The sequence below is a fragment of the Papaver somniferum genome, chromosome 9 (genome assembly GCF_003573695.1).
Source record: "Papaver somniferum cultivar HN1 chromosome 9, ASM357369v1, whole genome shotgun sequence".
Lineage (NCBI taxonomy): Eukaryota > Viridiplantae > Streptophyta > Magnoliopsida > Ranunculales > Papaveraceae > Papaver > Papaver somniferum.
In genome coordinates, this window is record NC_039366.1 from 18680782 (window position 1) to 18704783 (window position 24002).

A 24002-nucleotide genomic window follows, 5' to 3' on the forward strand; every position below is an offset into this window, starting at 1 on the left:
CCACTATGTATTTCCTTATAAATAGTCATTCGAGTTGTAAAGAAGAGGGAGACCTTTTTTGAGTAAGAAACAAGTAAATAGGAGAGAGAAAGTTCAGAGCAGAGATCATTCTTGACTTCTTTATCTTTCTTGTAAGAAATTCAAAAATTAATCAATAAAATTAAGAGTGTAAACCTAAAAATGAGTTGATTAACAATGAAATCATATGAGGGGTGTAGTGTAGGATTTCCTGCAACTACAATAAATTTTTGTTTAGTTAGTAATTGAAGAAGAGTAAACTGAATGAAGAGTAGAAAATCAACCATTATCAAGATTTAAAGATTCAGTCAAGCCTCTGATCTCTTTATTTGGGTTCTTCAATGTGCCATTCACTTTCCTCTGTGAGTTATTCTCAATCTTCATCTTCTTCATCACAAATGTTTTTTCTTTATTTTAAGATCCGATTGATGTTCTTATCAAAAAAGTAAGAGTGATAGAAATAATTTCCTATGAAAAAAGTTTCTTTGTTGAAATATGCAGTTATAGTTACCATTTGTGATTAAGCATAATCTGATTTTTTTTCCAAATTTTTTTAACAAACCCATTTTGATTCTCTTTCTCACCTACACCATCATCAATTGATTCTCTTACTGACCTTTTCACTACACTGGTAATAATCATCAATATTAACTACCATCCACAGCACCAATATTATGGTCAGCAAGATCAAATCAGAAATCATCACCATCTACCATTCTCTAGAGACGATTCTACAAAACCCATGTTCTCCGATCCCAAAATTCGAGACTAGTAATTTTACATCTAATAATTGATTTTTAAATTCAAATAAAGTGTGTATCTGTTGTGTTCTTCTCAATGTTTATTTTTATTTATGATTAGATTTGAGTTTCTCAACTAAACTGTAATAGTTCTTCTGTTAATCAAATAGAAAAAAAAGGCACTATTTTGAGTCTAGACATTCCTATTTATTTAAACTAAATTGTTGTTTTCATTATTATATTCCTGCAAGTAATATAAATCATACAATGTATCAAGAGTTTGATTTAATTAAGAATTTTGTGATGGGTGAATTGAGGCAAGTAATATCAATAAGATCTTCCAATTTTTGTAGATCCGGCCTTTCTTTTTTCAATTGTTGTAGATCCGGCCTCTATTCTTTCTTGTTCCTCAATATTTCTGGTAAGCAAAACCAAACATTAGTTACTTCACATGATATCTTGAAACATTTCAAGATTCCATAACTAGTCATGTGGAGCAAGACACCAACCTTAATCTTGGCGCATAATCCGAATTACCCCAAACCATAGCGATTGTTCTATCAACTTCCTCTTGACGGAAACATTTGGGCTGTTTTGTTATCACATGGTCTTGGATATCCCCATTATACGGTAGACTATAGAGGAAACTGCGGATAGCTCCCTCTTTGCCTGTTAACAAAAACCATATATTCGGACTTCGTAGAAGAACAAATGAGAGTTTGCGTCATCTAAAGACTCGTTGGAGAACAATGTGTAGTGAAATGGGAAGACAGGTGGATGAACGACATCTTATTCTTGCATTCATTAATGCTCTCTTTGCAACAGATTTATTGTGTACCCAAATTTTCAGAATAAAGGATACAATAACAATGTCAGACCTGCGCGAATTTCAACAAGAATATATAGCACTTGAGGAAAAGCAAAGAGATATGGAATCTTACCCAGTTGCAATATCTGATTTGAAAGGTGGAAATACAAGTCTACTCCCGATATTGACAAATGTTGTTGCGAGTACATCGCAGGGAACTCAAGGAAGGAACAATTGCTGAGATGGAACAAAAGTTGGTGGCTATGGGCAGTGCAGATCAAGTAGAGTTTAATAAAGAATACAGAGACAAGAAACTTCAAAACTATGGAGGTGCTGATACACTTCAACTAGGAAGCTTTGCATAACAGCAAACACATTATAACAAGAAAGCTTGAAGAATAGTGTGGGAACAAGTAAATCTGCCAAAGTTGAACAGTACAGTGGATAAAGTATGAGAAGCTTCTCTCCTAATGGATGATATTCCAGAACCACATAATGCAGGCGAAGAGCTACCACCAGGGAGGAGGAGTAAAGAATTTTGTGTTTATCACATATTCCAGGGTCACACAACAAGCAATTGCAGAAATGTGAGAAAGATTATATTGCGAATGATCGAGTAAGGGAAGTTGGACCATTTCTTACTGAATCGGCCAAGAAATTTACCACCACCACCACCTCAAGGAAGTAAATATGCAAAGGAGGACAAGAACACATTTTTTATTGAAGTGGGTAAAAAATCAAAGAGTTTATATTGCAACTCGATGATACACCCGTCCAAAAGTATAGAAGATTTTCATGATAATGTTTTAAGTCGATTTTATGCAAGAGATGCTGAAGGAAGGGAAATTTTCAACCTGGAAAAAATATCACCTTTGAAAGACTGGCAAAGGCAGAAAATCACTTTCAACGCAAATGAAATACCATAAGGAAGAGTATCACATGAGTGCCCACTGGTGGTGAGATTGGGAATTAAACCAAAACCATTGGAAAAAGATGGAGAAGAATATGAGAAGAATACTTGGGAAATAAATTGAATACTTATAGATATGGGAAGTTCGGTGGATATTCTGTTTTACCATACGTATAAAACAATAGGAGGGAGAGATGATGAGCTAATACCTTCAACGTAAAAAATATATGGCTTTAATGGTTCTGCGAACAAACCAAAGGGGGAGGTGACCATGCGAATTTCTTCTACAAAATTTACCAACAGATATCACATTCTGTGTAGTAGATGTCGAGTCGCCCTATAATGCTCTCATCGGAAAACCATGGCTGCATGGAATATTAGTTGTTGCATCAACATTTCATCAATGTATCAAGTTTCCTGTACCTAAGGGTGTTGATATTATAAGAGGAGATATAGTTGAAAGCAAAAGTTTCCAAGAAATTGATGTTGATAGATGCGAAGCACGGGAATTCAAGAGAAGAAACTTCAGAAAACATGTGGTTGTTGAAAAGCCGGATGGGAAGAGCCATAATATTAACCAGATAGAGGTAAGCTTCCTTGAAGGGGCATCCATGGGGAAGATAAGGACGGCACCCTCCATTAGGGAGCTGAATTGTGTCAAAAGTAAATGTCAGAAGACTTATAACTCATACGAGTATTAAGACTTGTGATATTTATGCGAGTTAACCTAAAGAGGAAATAATACAAAGAGAAAATGATAAGACGAGATCAATGGGTCAATCCACTATGGTGTAAAGACTGCCTGCGATTTCGTCGCGCATAAAAAGAGGCAACATAAGACCTTTACATAGGAAGGCACAAATAAGACCTCATAGATAATACAAGAAAAGACTTGTTCCTAAAAGTTTCAAATATGTTCGCATCAAGAGAAGTTTTGGATAGAAGTTTTGGATAGAAGTTTTGGTTCTATCAAAGATACGACAAATAACAAGAGGCAAGAATGGGAATGCTAAAGAAATGTTATTCGCCTCATTTTCATAGTCTTACTTCCATATGAAGAAGTCATAAATATGAACCGGAAAAAAGAAGAATCATATTAAAAAGATAAAAGCTGAATTTACAAGAATTTACAAATATATTACAACAACAAGAAGCAATTATTTTTCATCTTCCTCGTTTCACTCAGAATCAGATAGCTAATTTCTTCTTTAGAGTCTTTTTTCTCCATCAGTAACTTGGATATCAGGAATGGGTACGTTTTCAGGAATCGCTGGAAAGTTGTATTTCGACAAAGGAATACCATTTTCTACACAAACTCTTTTAACAGCAGCCTCACGGGAACGATTAGCATCATTACTGTTGTTCTGGACTAAGTTAAACCAATTCTGCTTCAGTTGTTGATACTTTGAATTACGAGAAGACGATTCTTCTTCTTTAGCAGCAAGGTGAGTTTCTAGCTCTGAAATTCTCTTTTGATATTCCTTCTCTTTATATGAGAAGCATTAACAAAAGAGTTAAGATAACAGACAATATTTCTTAAGAAAAATGTGAATGAAGATCAAAGAACAACAGATGAACTTCATAATTGGAAATAATGTCTGCGACCAGTGTAGAATGCTCAGTATGAAGACTAACATTTACACCTAGATTATTTCTATCATCGTTCAGAACTCTAGCAGCCCAATTGAACTCAGCTTCACTTTCTATAAGGAGTTGAGATCGAATTAAATTTCTTTCCTCAACAAGAATGTCTCTCTCACGACAAGCTGAATCACGTTCTATCTTAATCTCAATAAGAAATTCTTAAAATTGTTCTAATGCTTTCGCACCCCTAAGAGCAATTTCATCTTTTTCAGTAATAAGATCGTTCTTCTTCGCCTCCAATACTTGAACTGCTTCTTTCTCCTCATAAAAACGTCGTTTAAAATTATTCGCAGCGGATAATGCATTTTTATGGCGTTCTCTAAGGGTAGTATATTTTAATCTTAATTCTTCCAAGTTAAGGTTTTCAAATCCTCGAGTGGGGTAGTTACTTAAAGAGGAATTGAGGTGTTCTAAAAGAGTTTCAACATCGGGAAGATTAGACGCTTCATCTGAAAGGTTATACAGGTCTGCGAAGACAATCAAGTAAGAAGTGTGAACGATCGCATAAAAGGAAAAGAGTGAGAAAATCTAAGCTACATACCAATGAGTTCCTTGTTTCTTTCTCGAGTTTGGAGAACCAATTGAGAATTAGTTAAATTCTCATTTTTAAGTTTTGTATTCTCGCTCGTAAGGTTCACATTCGCATCTGAAAGGATAGACTTCTCATGTTTCGGCGTGGTATTCTCATCTTGCAACTTGCGAAGTTTTATCTCATTGTCTAAAGAAATTGCATAAGATATGCGGGCACTCTGTAAGATAAAAATACCATAAGAAAATGTTGCAAATAAGGAAAAGATGAAAGACAAATGTTGTAGAATATTACCAATCCATTCATTGTAAATTGAAAATCTGGATTTATTGCAGAGGCAGCTCCACAAAGAGATCGATCCCCCAAATCAGGAACAATACATATCTTTGAGACCATCTTGAAGGCACGTTCTGTTTCATCATCTTCAAGAGTAGCAAAAGCATCTCCAGAAAAAAGATCAGACAGCTTCTTACGATACGAATCAATCAAAACCTCTTCTTCAGAAGCCAAAGTATTTCCATCCGAAGATTCTGAGCTTGAAGAGGAATCATATCTCGCACGCTTCCTAGAGACATCCTCTTTTGATGAGGTTTTCTTGGATAAAGTTTTTGACGCGGGTTTCTTAGGAATTCTCTTGCTTTTTCCTAAAGTTTTGTCGTTCAAAGGATTCACCTACGCGAATAATCAAGATAAGAAAGAGAGGAAAAAATATTGTTAAAATAGGAAGTGTGTTTCTTACTTCTTTATTCTGCGAAGTTGATACCTTGAGCGAAGTACTGACCTTTTTGGCATCCTGCGAAAGAGAAGAAATAAAATATAAAAAGGTTACAAAAATTTACAAATTGGATTAAGAGGATCACATACCATTACTTTCTTTTCCTCATTTTCGAGTAATTTAAATTCCCAAGGTTGATAAAGAGGGAAATCTCCAGGGAGAGGATTGTCAGAACCATCCCCAACTCTACCAGATACAAAGGACCCTTCCAAGGTGACAGGACAATTAAGCCAACTGGAATCATTGGATCTGCGAGAAGCACGATTAGAATTTGAATTCCAATCAACATCTCGCATACTTTTATCATCCTCAGCGATACCATCTGCTCTCCTTACGCGAACATCCCATTTAGTCACGTTACTTCTTTTAATAGCGATATAATAATTCTTAAGGAAATTATCAAGAGTATACTCAGCAGGATCTATAATTTTGTGACGATGATCTTCTTTTCGCACTTCATCAGGATAAGAATTTCCAAGACCAGCTGCGCGACGAGCATACTCTAAGGGTATCCTGATAGCATCACCACTCAGCTGAAATATTCCTCGTGCGAATCTTTCATCAGCAAGAATTCTATAGAAAAGAGGAATATTAGGGTTATATAAAGGAATTGGCAGAAATTGAAGTTGACCTAACGAAACGATGATTTTTCGGTTACTTTACTGCTCAGATCTGATTAGATCAAGATTAAGTTTGGATGCGAAATTAATAGAAGGAGGAAGGGAGATTTCATAGCCCCTCTGATTGAAGTCAGTTTTCATTCTGTTAAATTCGATTTCCATATTTTTACCAGCAGGAGCCATTAGAGAATGGGAATGAAGAGTATAAATTTGCAGAGAAGATGAAGAAGAATGAAAGGAATAAAAGGAATAAGGTATAAGAGAATATATAGGAAAGAACGACCCGTTTTTCAATATTTATTCTCATTAATGCGAAGAAACGAACGGATAAAAACATACGGTTAGAAAGGACGTGTCGAAAGACGAGTGGTTAAAAGGACACACGTACATAAGGAGAGCTTGAAATATGGAAAGTTGTCAGCAAAATAAAATGAAAAAAGACAAACATGTGCGATTTTCAATGGAGAATTTCTCATATCGCTCACCTTGAAGAATAAGCGATATGAGAAGAGGCAAATGTAGGAGTTAAATATTGCACACGTTAATAACTACGCGAAGTGAAGAATACAACCTACGCGAGGAGCATCGCACACAACAAAGATGAGATGACAAACCAGATGATGTCACAAAGTCACGGCTAAAGTGTGAAGAATCATGCGAAGAAGTATGCTATGCGAATATGCATGATTGTATATGAGCGAACATGTCGCATAGTGATTCCGAAAATAATGGGATTCCTAGCTGTCATCCACTATGTAAAATCCTATATAAAGGAGAGAGTCGTTGTTTCTAAGAGGATTCTAGGAAAAGTCTTGTAAAAGAGATACAAAGAGAGAGAAAGTGAGTTTAGGTTTCAAGTAGAATTGTTGTAATACTTCCATGTATTTTGTAAACATTCCTAATCTTTTGTTAATAAAATAAAGAATTCATAATGATTACCTAGAGATTGAACTAGTTATAGCGGAGTGTAGTTGTAAGATTTCTTACAACTACAAAGTCAAAAAGAAAGAAGTCAGTTTGGGTGTAGAATTTCAGAACGACTTTTAGAAGCAGAGAAATCGACTTTTTGTGAAGCAAAATATCTGGACTTCTGACTTCTACTTATGGAGAAGCAGAAGTCAGAAGCTGAATTGTATCCAAATGCGTTATAAGAGCCACACTTAAAATTCTCTTGTAACCTTTTCTTATAATTATCAAAACCTCCTCTTTCAATTGAAGTCTCCTCCAAATAACCAACCTCTTCCCTTAAATCATTTTCAAATCCCATGATACTTCCGGGTTGCGCCAACACCGTCTCTCATCTGTTTACGGTAAAGCTACGTTTTGAATATGAAGGTATTGTTTAATATGGATTTAGAATTATTTGGTTATAGAAATTTGAATATAGATGTTATTGTTAGTTATTTAATTAAAAATGTAAAATGGCAATCATTTAATGCGAGTAGATAATCAAACATGTAACTAGAATCAGATTAACAATATACGTACATGCGGGTTTGAAACTGAATTTAGATAAGAGTACAATGATTAGTGTGGGAGCTGATGGGGTGATTGATGATTTATCTAGAGAGATAGGTTTCAAGACAGAAAAACTGCCGTTTACTTACCTTGGGATGCCTATTGGTGCTCATTGGCGCAGCACATCAGTTTGGGAACATGTTTTGATTAGAATGGAGCAAAAGCTAGCGTCTTGGAAGAAAAGGCAACTTAGTAAAGCAGGTAGATTAATTCTCATTAAGAGTTGTCTTGCAAGCTTACCAATTTATTATTTGTCTCTTTTTCATTTACCTGTGAGTGTGGAAAAAATAATGATTAAAATTATGCTCAACTTTTTGTGGGGAGCGGTGGAAGGAAGAAAGAAATTGGTATGAGTTTCTTGGAAGAAGCTTTGTGTTCCTAAAGTGAATGGGGGTTTAGGTCTGAAAAACTTGAGGAAAATTAATCAGGCATTGTTGGTAAAGTGGATTTGGAGATTTTCGAAGTCCAAAACTAGTCTTTGGAGAAAGTTAGTAAATGAAAAAATTGCTCATAATAGTGATTTGTTAGTTCCTGATGTGGATAATAAGCCACAAGGTAGGAGTTTATGGAAGAATGTTGCTAACATGGTGTTGACGGTAAAAATATGACAACTTTCATGGTAAGAAATGGTAAAGGCATTCGCTTTTGGAAGGACCGTTGGATAGACAGTGGAAAATTGCAAGACTTGTTTCCAGTTGTTTATAAGGCGGCAAAGGATAAGGATGCAACAATTTATGACATGATGGCAAATGGAGTTTGGGTATGTGATTTTAAGAGACCATTAAATTTGAATGAACAATTAGAATGGGATCTTTTGAGGCGTGACTTAAATCATGTTCCTGGGCTTGTTGAAGCGGACGATGAGTTGGAGATTATGGAGAATTTTAGTACTTCAAGATGTTATGAGAGATTGTCTGGCAACCTTGAAGAGTGCGACTTCGATAAATTCCTTTAGAAAGGTAACATTCCAAACAAGGTGAGTTTTATCATTTGGGATACTTTCCATGATTCGTTACCTACCAGCGATATGTTGCGACATCGAGGTGTAAACATTGATAGTGAGCAGTGTGTTTTATGCAACGACGTCAGGGAGTCAGCAAATCACATGTTCATACATTGTAAGTACTCTTTTGAGTTTTGGAAATATTTCATCAAATCCTTTAGGATAGCCTGGCCATTGCCAAGTACTTTGATTCAATTGTTCGAAGCTTGGTCTAACAATGTGTTGCAAGGGAGAGGCAAAGAGGTTTGGCAAATCTTACATTATGGGATTTGTTGGATTTTGTGGAAGGAGAGGAATGGAAGAGTTTTTGGAGGTCGTCACAAGAGTGTGAAAGAAAACATTGATTTAGTTAAGCAATTGGTAGTCTTATGGTCTTGTGACAACGCTACTTTTAAGTATGTTGATACTAGTTTAATTTGGAGCAATTGGGAGACTCTAATGTGTATGTAATCCTTGTATTAACCTTGGTTTAATTCTTGATTCCTTTTTTCTTTTTAATATAACCTTCTCTTCGAAAAAAAAACAATATACGTCTTATGCCTATTGGTTGACCTTTCTTGTTTAACGTAGTTGCAAGCAGCATCCAAATAGCATTTTGTGACGGAGGGAGAATCGGGTAACCTCTTGCTTGTGCTGTGCGCAATGACTGATTGAAGTCCAGTAAGACTATTATCTGCCACTATTCTAGCTCTTTTCATTCTCCCCCTCTGACAGACACTTCAGACAAATTACACTTCATGCCTGTGTTGTCTTGTGATCTCATGTGTATATCATGTTTTACATTACGTAGTATTGGCCCGATCATTCATGGGTAAAGTAGGAGTAACTCTGAAAAGTGAAGAATCCCGATCATTCATGGGTAAAGTAGGAGTAACTCTGAATAGTCACCTCAAGGCTAATCAAGGGACCATGATATAAATCTACATGCATGTTATGTGGCTAAAACTTCGCTAAATAAAGACCTAAACGTTAAACAAAGTCTTCATTAAAGACAAACCTCGAGGCTAATCAAGGGACCATGTTCCTAATTTCTAAAGCTTTTTGGAATCCAAAATTTCTAAGATAATTGCCTGAATTTATATGGGCGTGGGTTATGTATATATGTTTCTAAGGCTCTCTACTAAACATGAAGATTTCTTAGATAATGGACTGAATATACTTTTCAAAATAAATATTTAGTGAGACTGACAGTATTTTGAAAAAGGTGTAGATAATGGACTGAAATTTTGTGTATCACTCAATCACTTCCACCGTATTGACTACGTTCGTCTTCTTAAAGTCTTTGGCATCATTGTCATATTCCATTGCCTCGAAGCTAAGTCGAGTGTCATCAGTAGTGTGAAAACTTCGTATATTCTTTTTGAAATGTCCGTAACTTCAAGTTATAAATAAGAAGCTCCGCATGTTTTCTAACATAACACATATTTCCAGAAATGAAAATCATGGAGAAGTACACTAATATTACAATTATCATTACTCTTTTCTTCTTCAACAGATATGCTGTGGCGAACGAAGCCGTATCCACAACCAAGGTATACAAAATAACCTTTGAACTATTGGATAATCACCATATCTTCTATTCTTATGAACTTGGTCAAATACAACTTAATGAAATATGTCCTTTTCTTTTTCTTACCTTTTTTTTTATTGTAAAATTTGCAGCTTTATATAGTGTATATGGGAGAACACTCATACCCAGATTCTGATTCGGTTATATCGTCAAACCATGAATTGCTTGCATCGGTTGCTGGAAGGTAAATACATGTTATGGATCAAGTGCACCAGCACCACTTTAATTAATTAATTTTATTTAAAACAATCATATTATTTGTTTTCTCTGGTTCATTGGTTCATTTCAGCTTCGGTCAAGCTAAAGAAGCAATAACTCACCATTATCATAAGAGCTTTCGAGGCTTTTCAGCCAAACTCACGCCAGAACAAGCACAAAAACTTCGCGGTAAGCAAAATTCTAGTCTACACACATAGCAGTTGGTGTCACATTTACTAATCAATCTAATCTATAATGATAAAATTCTGGATTACAGAAACAGAATCAGTCATTTCAGTTTTTGAAAGTAAGACTAACCAGCTCCATACTACTCATTCTTGGGATTTCCTTGGCGTCAACAATGTTCCACAAAATAACGCAAAAGTTGAATCCAAATCAGACACGATCGTTGGAGTCATTGATACTGGTATGAAGACTTGGAAGTTCTAGTCTTATTGACCTTTCAAAGTTTAAGTACGAAGTTCAATTAGACTGAGAACTTTGGTTTTTGAATGCGCAATTGTAGGAATTTGGCCTGAATCAGAGAGCTTCAATGATAACGGATTAGGGCCCGTACCGAAGAGATTCAAGGGAGAATGTGTTGCCGGAGATCAGTTTACAGTCAATAACTGCAACAGGTAAGCACTTGTCAAATTAAAACTTCGAGGTGGGCCGACTTTTCCCCTTTACACTTTGTTGAATCTACGTACATAAGCAAGATAATCGGCACTCGGCTTATTGAATCTAATTTTGTAGGAAGATAATCGGTGCAAGAATCTACCCAAAAGGATATGAAGCAAAATACGGACCACTAGAATCTTTCAATGCAACTTTCTTCCGATCTCCTCGTGATAGCGATGGTCATGGAACTCACACTGCATCAACAGTTGCTGGGTCAGTTGTGAATAACGTCAGTTTATTTGGTATTGCAAGTGGAACTGCTAGGGGAGGCATGCCGAGTGCTAGACTTGCCATATACAAAACGTGTTGGTTCGTTGCTTGTACAGACGCTGATAATCTAGCAGCCTTTGATGATGCCATCAGTGATGGAGTCGATATAATTTCTATCTCTGTAGGATCTAGACCAGATGGTTTCTTTGATGATCCCATCTCCATTGGATCTTATCATGCATTCAAGAAAGGTATTCTTGTTTCTACCTCAGCAGGAAATTCAGGTTTTGCTACAACAAAAACCGCTCCTTGGCTCCTAACTGTCGCTGCTAGCTCTATCGACCGAGAATTCAATTCCAACGTTCAGCTTGGAAATTCAAAGATGTTGATGGTAAGTTTTGAGCAGGTATCATGAACCTGATGCACACATATCTATGCGTTTCTCTATATTTAAAGGGGACATGTAAAATTTCAGGGATCCTCTCTAAACCCATTAAAAATGGATAAATTTCATCCGGTAATATTTGCAAGAGATGCAGCTGCTGCAGGTGTCACAGAGGGAGAAGCAAGGTATGGATATTTAATACCATGGAATATATATTATTATGTACGTATTCTGAATTATTTTTTTTTGTCTCTGTTTACAAGCTTATGTTTCAACGGCACTCTAGATCGTAAGTTGATTAAGAGGAAGATAGTGGTTTGTAGTGGATTAGGTATTGACAACCCCGACGTCGTTGTAAGAGAGGGTGGTGGTGTTGGAATGGTACTTTCTATCGACTCCTTATTTGGACTAAATGAGTACAGCTTGCAATACGTCATTCCGACTACTGTTCTTGACAGAAATGAAGTACAAGTTCTTCAAAATTACGTTAGCCGATCAAAGTAAGTTCTAACATCAGTTGAAACATCTGTCTGCAGTTCAAATTCATAAAAGGTTTTTCATGAACGATATAGCTGTTCAAGTGTAGTAAATATATTTTGTTTCCCTAACAGGAACCCAACCGCCAAAATATCCCCAACAAAGACAATTCTCAACGCCACCCGTGCACCAAAAATGGCATTCTTTTCTTCAATCGGACCAAATACTATCACTCCCGACATCATCAAAGTAGGTTCAATTTCTTGTCGATAACAAAAACCTGAGTTGAACATCAGTTCGTCAATTAACATAACAAATTTAAAAATAGTTGTAGATTCTTTATGTCTAAGCATGAAATTTTACGTTGCAGCCTGACATTACAGCACCTGGTGTGAGGATATTGGCAGCATGGTCTCCGGTAAGTATTGAATCGACAGCAGGAAGATCCGTAGACTATAATATCATTTCAGGAACGTCCATGTCCTGCCCACATGCTTCTGGAATTGCTGCCATGGTAAAAAGTCACCACCCCTCGTGGAGTCCAGCAGCTATTAAATCTGCCATAATGACAACAGGTTTATAGAATAAAAAATCCCAATTAATACCACCACTCCTATTCGATTTTGAAACCAAATTCGCGATTGATCATTACACTTTTCCTGTTCTAACAATATCTTCCGCGCATTTTGATGATACAGCAAATGCCATGGACAATACTAAGAGAGCCATATTGCAAAATCCATCTGATTCTCCAGCGTCACCATTCAACTACGGATCCGGGCATGTAAATCCCATAGCAGCACTAGATCCTGGCTTGGTATATGACTTCGGCTCCAAAGATCTAATTGACTTCTTATGCAGTACTCGTGCCTATGCTACGCAAATTCAAATGCTTACTGGAAAAAAAGTCGCTTGTAAAAGCCCACCAGTTCCCATGTATGATCTAAACTATCCTTCAATTGGTGTTGCCAATATGAACGGAAGTGTAACAATTGTACGAACTGTCACATACTACGGACATGGCCCAGCAGTTTTTGATTCCAAAGTCGAGTTAGATAGCCCTACAGGCGTGAAGGTGAAGGCCACAGTGAAACCAAAACAACTCAAGTTCAAAGAAGCTGGTGAAAAGATGATATTTAGTGTTAGTTTTGTGGCTGACAAGACTATTCATGGAAGTTTGGTGTTTGGATCCTTAACTTGGAGCTCTGGCAACAAATACAAAGTTAGAAGTCCCATCGGACTTAATTTGGCTTCAGCCATCCAAGTAAGAGGGAAGTAATTATTAAGCTATGTATTGACGAGGACGACCCACAAAAGTTTACTCCCTTTTCTTATTTTACATGCACTCTATGTTGCTTACTCGAATAAAAATAAATGCAATAGCGTTATTACGTCATAATAAAGAAAAATATTAAAAAGAGATTCTTCGAAAGTACTGTCTCAGTTTAATGAGAAGCTGCATACTCATATGCCTAAAGCCCATATTGGAAATATGAGGCAACAAGGATGACAAATGTACACAGTACACACTGATTTTTACAGCCACATGCAAAACTAGATCGATTATTATTGTGAATGACTAGTACTAATAAATTGCAAACAAACTAGCTGGAATCAGGTAAATGCAACAGTATAATCAAACAAAGACATGGTGAATAAATTTTTTAGAAAAAATAAATTGCAGGCCTGTTGCTTTGTCAAGTTCAGTTTTAGAAAATTCGGTTGGAACAATCACCAATACTTAATTTTTTCCCTTTCTTAGGGTCAGTGTTGGGTTTTCTCTTTCAATATATAACCAATTCACAAAAAAAAAATTAAATTGTTGTTGTTGTTGTTCACTCTAGCTAGGAGGGTTGTTTAGTGTTCAGTTATCTGAATTGTTCCAGAAATTTATCTCTCTCTGGATGGCCAGAGAAGTGGGAATGATTAAATTTGTTTACTATTGAACTAATAATATGTGAGAATTCTATTCCAAAGCTTAATTTTGACAAAGTATTTATCTTTCCTTCATCTGTAACCTAAAGTTCTCAAATTATACAATCTTTTCCTTTCAAAAAGCAAAAGAATACTTGTAAGCTTTCGGAAATTATTATTTTGCTTGGGAAATTTTTTTACATCGGAATAGATTGGGAAATTATCCAACCATATTGCTCAACTATAGCTTCATTCAAAATCCAATCCCCGAATTCTTAATAAATCCCAGATACTAAGTTTGATTTACGATTCGTTGGTTCCATACGATTTTTGTTTCGGTTCGATTCGTTGGTAGAATAAAATTATGTGGGAATTAAGTGTTTGACTGTCCCTCGCTCTCTCTTACTCAAATGGTCTTAGACTTAAAACTCAATTTTAAATTAATTAACTCATTTTATTGAAATGACCCTTAAAAAAGGAGGGCCATTTGGATAAAGATATTTGATGATGTTATCAAATGATAAACTATATCCTTTAAGGATATAATCGTCAAGCCACTTAAACATAACATGTCTCATAAATCATACATAAGAATTCGACAAATTTTATATATTTGGAAAGTTTTTTGAAAGAGTTACACAACGAGCGTAGATACAACTATCAAATTTTCATTTCATGAAATTTTTTATTCTCTAAATAATTTTTTAAATTTTCTTCATATTTTATAGTGTGCAGGTAATATGCACACTGATTTTATGTGCAAACAATATGCACACTGGTTATAATATTACAGGCCCACCGAAATAATTAGAAAATTTTATTAAATAACCTTGAGACCAAAAGAGTAACACCCATAATTTCTAGGGTCATAAGAATAAATTTCTCCTAACGTCATCATTTATGCTTAACCACAACTACTAGGATACAACTTCATAGAGAAAAATATAAGGTTTGGATAGTTTGATATTCGTAAAGGATATATCTAAGAAGATTCAAATTCGTCCAATACTAACTTATGAATATTCAGCCTTTAGCATGGAGACAGACTGAAGACAATAACCTGAGTGGTGAAGCAGGAATATACTCAATGGAATATTAATATCAAGCTAGACTTGTATAGCTTTCAGGAATTTGTATACTGGAACTTTATCCTGAGCAATGGACTTGACTCTGCTCTGAATCACATACATAATTCTAATTATCTATAGTCTTCTAAATTATCACCTATATAACTACACAAAATTGGTTAAAAAGACCAAAATCAACAATTCCTGAGTGAAATGGACAGTTAGATTTTGATACTGTTTAAATGGAAAAAAATGTAAAAATAGGCAGGATGTAACCAGTTTCATCGTGCCCATTTTCAAATATTTTTTCTTATTTTTAATTTACACAGGATGTATCTAGTTTCATCCTTGCTATTTTTTAAATTTAAGCTAGGATGAAACCAGTTTCATCCTTACTATTTTTTTTTTTGCCATTTCACCCAAACTATTTTTTACTCGTCCATATGAATCGTGATTTAAAAATATTTGGACAAATGACCCATTTTCCGTTATAACTAAGCTTAAATGAGATCTTGCATATTTATAATTAAGCTTTCTACTTATCGAAAAAAATAAAAATAATCAGCTTTCTCCTAGCATTAGTTCTCCAATATTTACATCTTGAAGTGAGAAATTATCATCACAATGGCGCAAATAGCACAGGTTGCCATCAAAACTGTGTTAGTGGTGTCGTTGATGCTAGTGTTGGTTTTTTCACCTAATGTCTATGTTTTTGTTTCGGGTTCCTCAACTCATGCAAAACAAAAATAAGTAGATGAAGAAGTCGATGCCCTTCTGAAGTGGAAATCAACCCTCATTAACCAAACTTCTTACCTCCTCCCATCCTGGAAGAAAAATTCTGCTAATGGTACAATAAATCCATGCAACTTGTACGGAATCACTTGTACGCAGGGGAGTGTCGCAGGATTGAATATAACGGGTTTGGGTTTACAAGGTATGCTCCATAATTTCAGTTTCTAAGCTTTTTCTAACATTGTGAGTCTTGACTTGAGACAGAACAGACTCTTCGGAGGGATTCATTCCCTCCAAAATTGGTAATCTTTCAAAACTTGCGTACCTTGATTTTTCTGAAAATCAACCCAGTGGATTCATCCCTCAAGAAATTGGCAGTTTACACTTTCTCACTGTTCTAGGGTTGTACCAAAACAAACTTATCGGTCCAATCCTTACTTTTATATGCAATCTAACTAACTTGATTGAATTGTCAATTGGTGTAAATCATCTTTCTGGCATCATTCCTCCAGAAATCGGAAATCCAAAATTTCTTACTTTCCCATCCTTTTCTTCGAATATTCTAACCGGCTCAATTCCTACTTTTTTAAGCAATTTGAGCAACCTAGATTTCATAAACCTTGAATTAAATCAATTTACTGGTCCAATCCCTCAAGATATAGGAAGACTAAGTTCTCTTACTCAGTTGGGTTTTTCTGTGAACAATCTTAATGGTTCAATCCCTCAAGATATAGGAAACTTAAGGTGTAGGTACTCAAAATAGACTCACCACGTGTCAACACGAGAAGGCCTTAAAGAGAGTAATGTATCTCAGTCAAAGATCTCAGTCAGTGACTTGTCAAATCAAGTCAGAGAAAGTCATAATTAATGAACCGGCGAAGATACGTGCACGAGATAATAGTGCAAACCACGAGAAAGTTGTGGGAGTATCCGGCAAGGTATCACACGAAACAAGTATACAAGCGAAGGAAGATTGCTTGGCCCAAAAGTCATTCGGCGAAGATAATACTTGTTGAGCAAGAAATATGACAGCTGTCCCGACAGGATCATATGGGTATCAGCGAAAAAAGGGGAAAAACTTTATGAAAAACGGGTCGGCCGAAGGATAAAGCAAGACCATGAAGCTCCCACGAAGAAAAATGATTTGTCCATCACTAAAGGTGATATGCCTATAAATAGAGGTCCTTGGGCAACGAATGAAGGATTGAATTTTTGGTAAAGTAGGAACCTTAGCTTAGAGAGTAAGATTAGGGTTTTCCTTTGTGTGTAATCTTGTAATCGAGAGTTCCCATTCTATAAATTAATAAAAGTTCTTTAATCAAATTGGTATCTCATGTCTTAGATCTTGTTTACTTACTATTTGGGTGTATTACTGGTTTTCGGTAGTTATATTTTGGGGCTAGAAACAGGGACCTTAGATTGGGGATTTATCCTCATCTAAGAGTTAGAAAAGGAAAGAAGTTGTCTTAGAGATTGTAGAGATTATAGATTTAGCGAGTTGTTTGAAGTTAGGGTTGTAGATCTTGAGTTTTTACATTCGTAGACAAGGTTAGGAACACAGAATAGGAAGAGATCTTGGAATTTCGCGTGGAGAGCAGAGAAAGATCGTGGAAGTTGAAGATTATTAGATGGCCAGGGAACCATATAGAGCAAGGCATGTGATAGCAACAAGAAGAAGCAAACGTATAGGGGCGAGGAGAGGAAGAATGTAAAAGGAAAGAAGGTCAGCTACAGGGGAAAGAAAAGGTGCAAACCGGCGACAAAATGATCCGGACGGAGAGGACAATTACAGAGATGGTTCATAACACACCTCTGACACGGAGACTGCTGCATAGGAGGAGATGACTCATGAAGAGTTAGAGGATAACGTTGAGGAAAAACATATGACGTTGGAGCAGTTAAGAGAGACGCTTCGTCTTGAGAAAGAACGAGACAGAAACTTGGAGGACCAACATGCTAGGCTGACGAGACAAAACGCTAGGCTAATGATGAAAAACGATCGACTCAACGAAGAGTTAGTGGAAAATGATGTGGACTCGGGGGAAAACGAAATAATATCAGAAGATGAAGAGCCACGGCGGGGAGGATTTACTCGCAAAGATGATGGAGGAGAAAGGCGAAGAAGACGACAACGGGAAGATATTGAAGAACGATATTTGAGAAGAGGGATATAGGCAACAAGATGGGAAGATCAAAGAAGGAGATATGAGGAATAAAGCAGAAGGGCGGATGAATTGAGGCGAGGGGAAGAGGCCCGTCTTGACGAAATGGAAAGACATCATGGGCAATCAGGCGAGGTGAGGGAAGACTTATCTTGCTGAGGTGTGGTCATAACGAAGGAAACAGGGGGAACCCAAATCAGGAGATCATGAACGAGCTGCGAGAAATGAGATCCTTGATCAACAACTCGAAGAAAGGAGGAAGAGCTCAATTGGCATAAGCAATAGAAGAGGCGGGCAAGTCTCGGTTCACCTATGATATAATGTATACAGATATTCCAGAAAAGTGTGTGTTACCCATGTTTACGAGCATATTCAGCGGAACGAAAAGTGTTGTACGACACTTGAGACAATACACTCTAGGGTGAAGTCTCGGTTCACCTAGGGTGCAGTCTCGTAACCATAAGCCCTATAGGTAAAAGGTATAAGAGGTTGCGAAAACAACTGGTTGTTGTTAAGACTGGATGGGAGGAGCTAACCTTGTATGGTAGAAGTATGCCTCCTTGAAGGGGCAACCAGGGGGGAGATAAGGGAGGCACCCTCCATTAGGGACCTGATTAGTGTCTTAAGACACAAATGTCATGAGGCTTTTTATTCGCAAGGATATTAAGGCTTGTCATATTTGTGCAACAATCCTGAAGAGGCAATAATACAAAAGAAAAAGATAAGACGAGATCAATGGGTTTTCGCATGAAAGTGCGAAGACGTCCTGCGATTTCGTCGCAAGACGGCAATGTCATGGGTCTTTATTTTCGCAAGAATATTTAGGCCTGTCATATTGTCGCAACATTCTTGAAGAGGCCAAAATACAAAAGAAAAGGTTAAGACAAGATCAATGGGTTTTTGTATGAAAATGCAAGGACGTCCTGCGATTTTGTCGCAATGACAAGAGATGGCATAATAAGACCTTTAATTAGGAAGGAAAAATAAGACCATATGATAAAACAAATTGATGATAAGCATTCACAACAGATTATTTTGTGCAAGAAAGATAATGAGAGGCAAGTATGGGAATCGATATACAAGAAGCATTATCTTTCTTATCAACAAAATATTAAAAGGAAAAGTTGACTTCAAAGTTATTGAAAAATGTAGCTCTCAAAAGTGATAAAAATAAGACAGCTCAAGAAAACAAAGCTAGAAAAGAAGCTCAAGCTTCAATATTAATATCAGTAGCAGGAGATGACAGAAATTCTTCGCCAACATTCTCGCAAGCTTCTCCTTCATTTCGGCTTTGATCTTCGCCATGACTAGCATTTTGATTATCGCCAGCAATTACTTCTTCAGGAGAAATTTCTTTCTCATTCTGATTAACACCAGCAGATACTTCTTTAGAAGAAACCTCTTCTTCATCTTCCAGGAAATTATCCTCCGCACCGCTTTCGTAATCATAATCACTATCAGCAGGACGAGGAACTTCATCATCATCTACTTCTAGAGGATCAATTGATGTAGTAGGAAGAGAGTTGGACAGTAAGATGTCATTGACAAGGACTTCAGCCCGGAGATGAACTTGGCGAAGAAGTGCTCTTTGATGATTCCTATCTTGAATATCTTTAAAATAAGCAAGATAATCAAGTCTTCTTTCTGCTCGATCGCGAGAACCAGTAAGGGTAGAGACGAGCAAGGCATTCTCTTTGCGAATTTTAGCATATTTAGCCTCCAAGTCAGAAATAGAGGAATGAAGATTCTTCTCAGACTCTGCGAAAAATAGAATACAAAATTTTGTTAAAATAAGGAATTCAGAGAGATATGACAAAGAAAAGATAATTAAGGCAGTCAAACTATTATGACTACCTTCCTTTTGCGAAATAAGGTGTTGAATCAAGGATATACAACTATTCTACCAATGGTCCATTGCATCATCAAATTTATCTCCAACTAAACCTTTAAGTCGAGACTGAAGATTTTTCTCTTTAGATACAAGGAAGGCATTTTTCTTCGCAAGAGAAGAATAAGATTCTTCTAATTTGGAATATTGTTCTTTAAGCTGATTTGCCTTCACACTTAAAGATATTATACCTTGAATGAGTGTATCTCTTTCAGCGATAGATGATTCTGTTACTTCTTTAAGTTCATTTCTTAAAGAGCGAAGAGATTTCTCTTGGTCAGCACATACGTTTTGGAGAATATTAAGTTGTTGCGAAGATATCGCCATCTTGTTTAAATAAACTCGCTTCTCTTGAGATAAGGTTTTATTCTCATCTGATAAAGTTTCCATCCCTAAATTAGCTTTGGTTAAAGAATAAGAAAGACGAGATACTTCATTACTTAATAGATCTTGTCTTTGAACTAATTGGGTATTTTCATTGGTAAGATTATTTATTTGATCAAGAGAATATGAATAGAGGTTATCTAATTGGTTATATTGATCCATTAAGACTTCTTTATCAACACGGGCTTCTTCAACAGCAGATTCAAATTGATATCTCTCCGTTACTCGTTTCTGATTTAATGCTTAACATGCGAAAGAGGGATTTAAAGGATAATTAAACATGGGAAGTATAAAACCATCGAAAAGGAAAATTAAAGACATAGATGAGGATATCATACCTCTTAATTCATCATTCTTCTTGCGAAGATTGTCACGATCCAGCAAAATATTCTGAAGTTTCTGATTTTGAAGACGAAGAGCATTACATTCTTTTTCTAAAGCTGTCTTCGAAGCAGCTTTGTCAGAACCAAAATGCTTGATCAGAATTTCGTAAAGAGAATGCCTTGCTCGTCTCCACCCTCACTGGTTCTCGCGATCGAGCAGAAAGAAGACTTGATTACCTTGCTTATTTAAAGATATTCAAGATAGGAATCATCAAAGAGAACTTCTTCGCCAAGTTCATCTCCGGGCTGAAGTCCTTGTAAATGACATCTTACTGTCCAACTCTCTTCCTCCTACATCAATTGATCCTCTATAAGTAGATGATGATGAAGTTCCCCGTTCTGCTGATAGTGATTATGATTACGAAAGCGGTGCAGAAGATAATTTCCTGGAAGATGAAGAAGAGATTCCTTCTAAAAAAGTATCTACTGGTGTTAATCAGAATGAGAAAGAAATTTCTCCTGAAGAAGTAATTGCTGGCGATAATCAAAATGCTAGTCATGGCGAAGATCAAAGCCGAAATGAAGGAGAAGCTTGCGAGAATGTTGGCGAAGAATTTCTGTCATCTCCTGCTACTGATATTAATATTGAAGCTTGAGCTTCTTTTCTAGCTTTGTTTTCTTGAGCTGTCTTATTTTTATCACTTTTGAGAGCTACATTTTTCAATAACTTTGAAGTCAACTTTTCCTTTTAATATTTTGTTGATAAGAAAGATAATGCTTCTTGTATATCGATTCCCATACTTGCCTCTCATTATCTTTCTTGCACAAAATAATCTGTTGTGAATGCTTATCATCAATTTGTTTTATCATATGGTCTTATTTTTCCTTCCTAATTAAAGGTCTTATTATGCCATCTCTTGTCATTGCGACAAAATCGCAGGACGTCCTTGCATTTTCATACAAAAACCCATTGATCTTGTCTTAACCTTTTCTTTTGTATTTTGGCCTCTTCAAGAATGTTGCGACAATATGACAGGCCTAAATATTCTTGCGAAAATAAAGACCCATGACATTGCCGTCTTGCGACGAAATCGCAGGACGTCTTCGCACTTTCATGCGAAAACCCATTGATCTCGTCTTATCTTTTTCTTTTGTATTATTGCCTCTTCAGGATTGTTGCACAAATATGACAAGCCTTAATATCCTTGCGAATAAAAAGCCTCATGACATTTGTGTCTTAAGACACTAATCAGGTCCCTAATGGAGGGTGCCTCCCTTATCTCCCCCCTGGTTGCCCCTTCAAGGAGGCATACTTCTACCATACAAGGTTAGCTCCTCCCATCCAGTCTTAACAACAACCAGTTGTTTTCGCAACCTCTTATACCTTTTACCTATAGGGCTTATGGTTACGAGACTGCACCCTAGGTGAACCGAGACTTCACCCTAGAGTGTATTGTCTCAAGTGTCGTACAACACTTTTCGTTCCGCTGAATATGCTCGTAAACATGGGTAACACACACTTTTCTGGAATATCTGTATACATTATATCATAGGTGAACCGAGACTTGCCCGCCTCTTCTATTGCTTATGCCAATTGAGCTCTTCCTCCTTTCTTCGAGTTGTTGATCAAGGATCTCATTTCTCGCAGCTCGTTCATGATCTCCTGATTTGGGTTCCCCCTGTTTCCTTCGTTATGACCACACCTCAGCAAGATAAGTCTTCCCTCACCTCGCCTGATTGCCCATGATGTCTTTCCATTTCGTCAAGACGGGCCTCTTCCCCTCGCCTCAATTCATCCGCCCTTCTGCTTTATTCCTCATATCTCCTTCTTTGATCTTCCCATCTTGTTGCCTATATCCCTCTTCTCAAATATCGTTCTTCAATATCTTCCCGTTGTCGTCTTCTTCGCCTTTCTCCTCCATCATCTTTGCGAGTAAATCCTCCCCGCCGTGGCTCTTCATCTTCTGATATTATTTCGTTTTCCCCCGAGTCCACATCATTTTCCACTAACTCTTCGTTGAGTCGATCGTTTTTCATCATTAGCCTAGCGTTTTGTCTCGTCAGCCTAGCATGTTGGTCCTCCAAGTTTCTGTCTCGTTCTTTCTCAAGACGAAGCGTCTCTCTTAACTGCTCCAACGTCATATGTTTTTCCTCAACGTTATCCTCTAACTCTTCATGAGTCATCTCCTCCTATGCAGCAGTCTCCGTGTCAGAGGTGTGTTATGAACCATCTCTGTAATTGTCCTCTCCGTCCGGATCATTTTGTCGCCGGTTTGCACCTTTTCTTTCCCCTGTAGCTGACCTTCTTTCCTTTTACATTCTTCCTCTCCTCGCCCCTATACGTTTGCTTCTTCTTGTTGCTATCACATGCCTTGCTCTATATGGTTCCCTGGCCATCTAATAATCTTCAACTTCCACGATCTTTCTCTGCTCTCCACGCGAAATTCCAAGATCTCTTCCTATTCTGTGTTCCTAACCTTGTCTACGAATGTAAAAACTCAAGATCTACAACCCTAACTTCAAACAACTCGCTAAATCTATAATCTCTACAATCTCTAAGACAACTTCTTTCCTTTTCTAACTCTTAGATGAGGATAAATCCCCAATCTAAGGTCCCTGTTTCTAGCCCCAAAATATAACTACCGAAAACCAGTAATACACCCAAATAGTAAGTAAACAAGATCTAAGACATGAGATACCAATTTGATTAAAGAACTTTTATTAATTTATAGAATGGGAACTCTCGATTACAAGATTACACACAAAGGAAAACCCTAATCTTACTCTCTAAGCTAAGGTTCCTACTTTACCAAAAATTCAATCCTTCATTCGTTGCCCAAGGACCTCTATTTATAGGCATATCACCTTTAGTGATGGACAAATCATTTTTCTTCGTGGGAGCTTCATGGTCTTGCTTTATCCTTCGGCCGACCCGTTTTTCATAAAGTTTTTCCCCTTTTTTCGCTGATACCCATATGATCCTGTCGGGACAGCTGTCATATTTCTTGCTCAACAAGTATTATCTTCGCCGAATGACTTTTGGGCCAAGCAATCTTCCTTCGCTTGTATACTTGTTTCGTGTGATACCTTGCCGGATACTCCCACAACTTTCTCGTGGTTTGCACTATTATCTCGTGCACGTATCTTCGCCGGTTCATTAATTATGACTTTCTCTGACTTGATTTGACAAGTCACTGACTGAGATCTTTGACTGAGATACATTACTCTCTTTAAGGCCTTCTCGTGTTGACACGTGGTGAGTCTTATTTTGAGTACCTACACCTTAAGTTTCCTATATCTTGAGGGATTGAACCATTAAGATTGTTCACAGAAAAACCCAACTGAGTAAGAGAACTTAGTCTTCCTATATCTTGAGGGATTGGACCAGTAAATTGATTTAATTCAAGGTTTATGAAATCTAGGTTGCTCAAATTGCTTAAAAAAGT

The 24002-nt window shown here is 36.8% G+C and overlaps 1 protein-coding gene across 1 annotated transcript; it reads left to right on the forward strand.

The window, feature by feature from the left end:
- The first annotated feature begins 9870 nt into the window (after positions 1-9870).
- Positions 9871-13515, forward strand: LOC113308427 (subtilisin-like protease SBT5.3). The gene is made up of 11 exons (XM_026556886.1): positions 9871-10097; positions 10228-10319; positions 10425-10522; positions 10611-10760; positions 10860-10971; positions 11090-11615; positions 11700-11794; positions 11873-12109; positions 12221-12335; positions 12457-12661; positions 12785-13515. The coding sequence occupies exons 1-11, from the start codon at positions 9999-10001 to the stop codon at positions 13363-13365; spliced, it is 2310 nt and encodes a 769-aa protein (XP_026412671.1). The 5' UTR covers positions 9871-9998; the 3' UTR covers positions 13366-13515.
- Positions 13516-24002: the final 10487 nt, after the last annotated feature.

Coding starts and splice junctions, on each gene's coding strand:
- LOC113308427 (XM_026556886.1), top strand. CDS start 9,999: ATGAAAATCATGGAGAAGTACACTAATATTACAATTATCATTACTCTT. Junction 10,320..10,424: donor CTTGCATCGGTTGCTGGAAG/GTAAATACATGT, acceptor GGTTCATTTCAG/CTTCGGTCAAGCTAAAGAAG. Junction 12,336..12,456: donor TCACTCCCGACATCATCAAA/GTAGGTTCAATT, acceptor TTTACGTTGCAG/CCTGACATTACAGCACCTGG.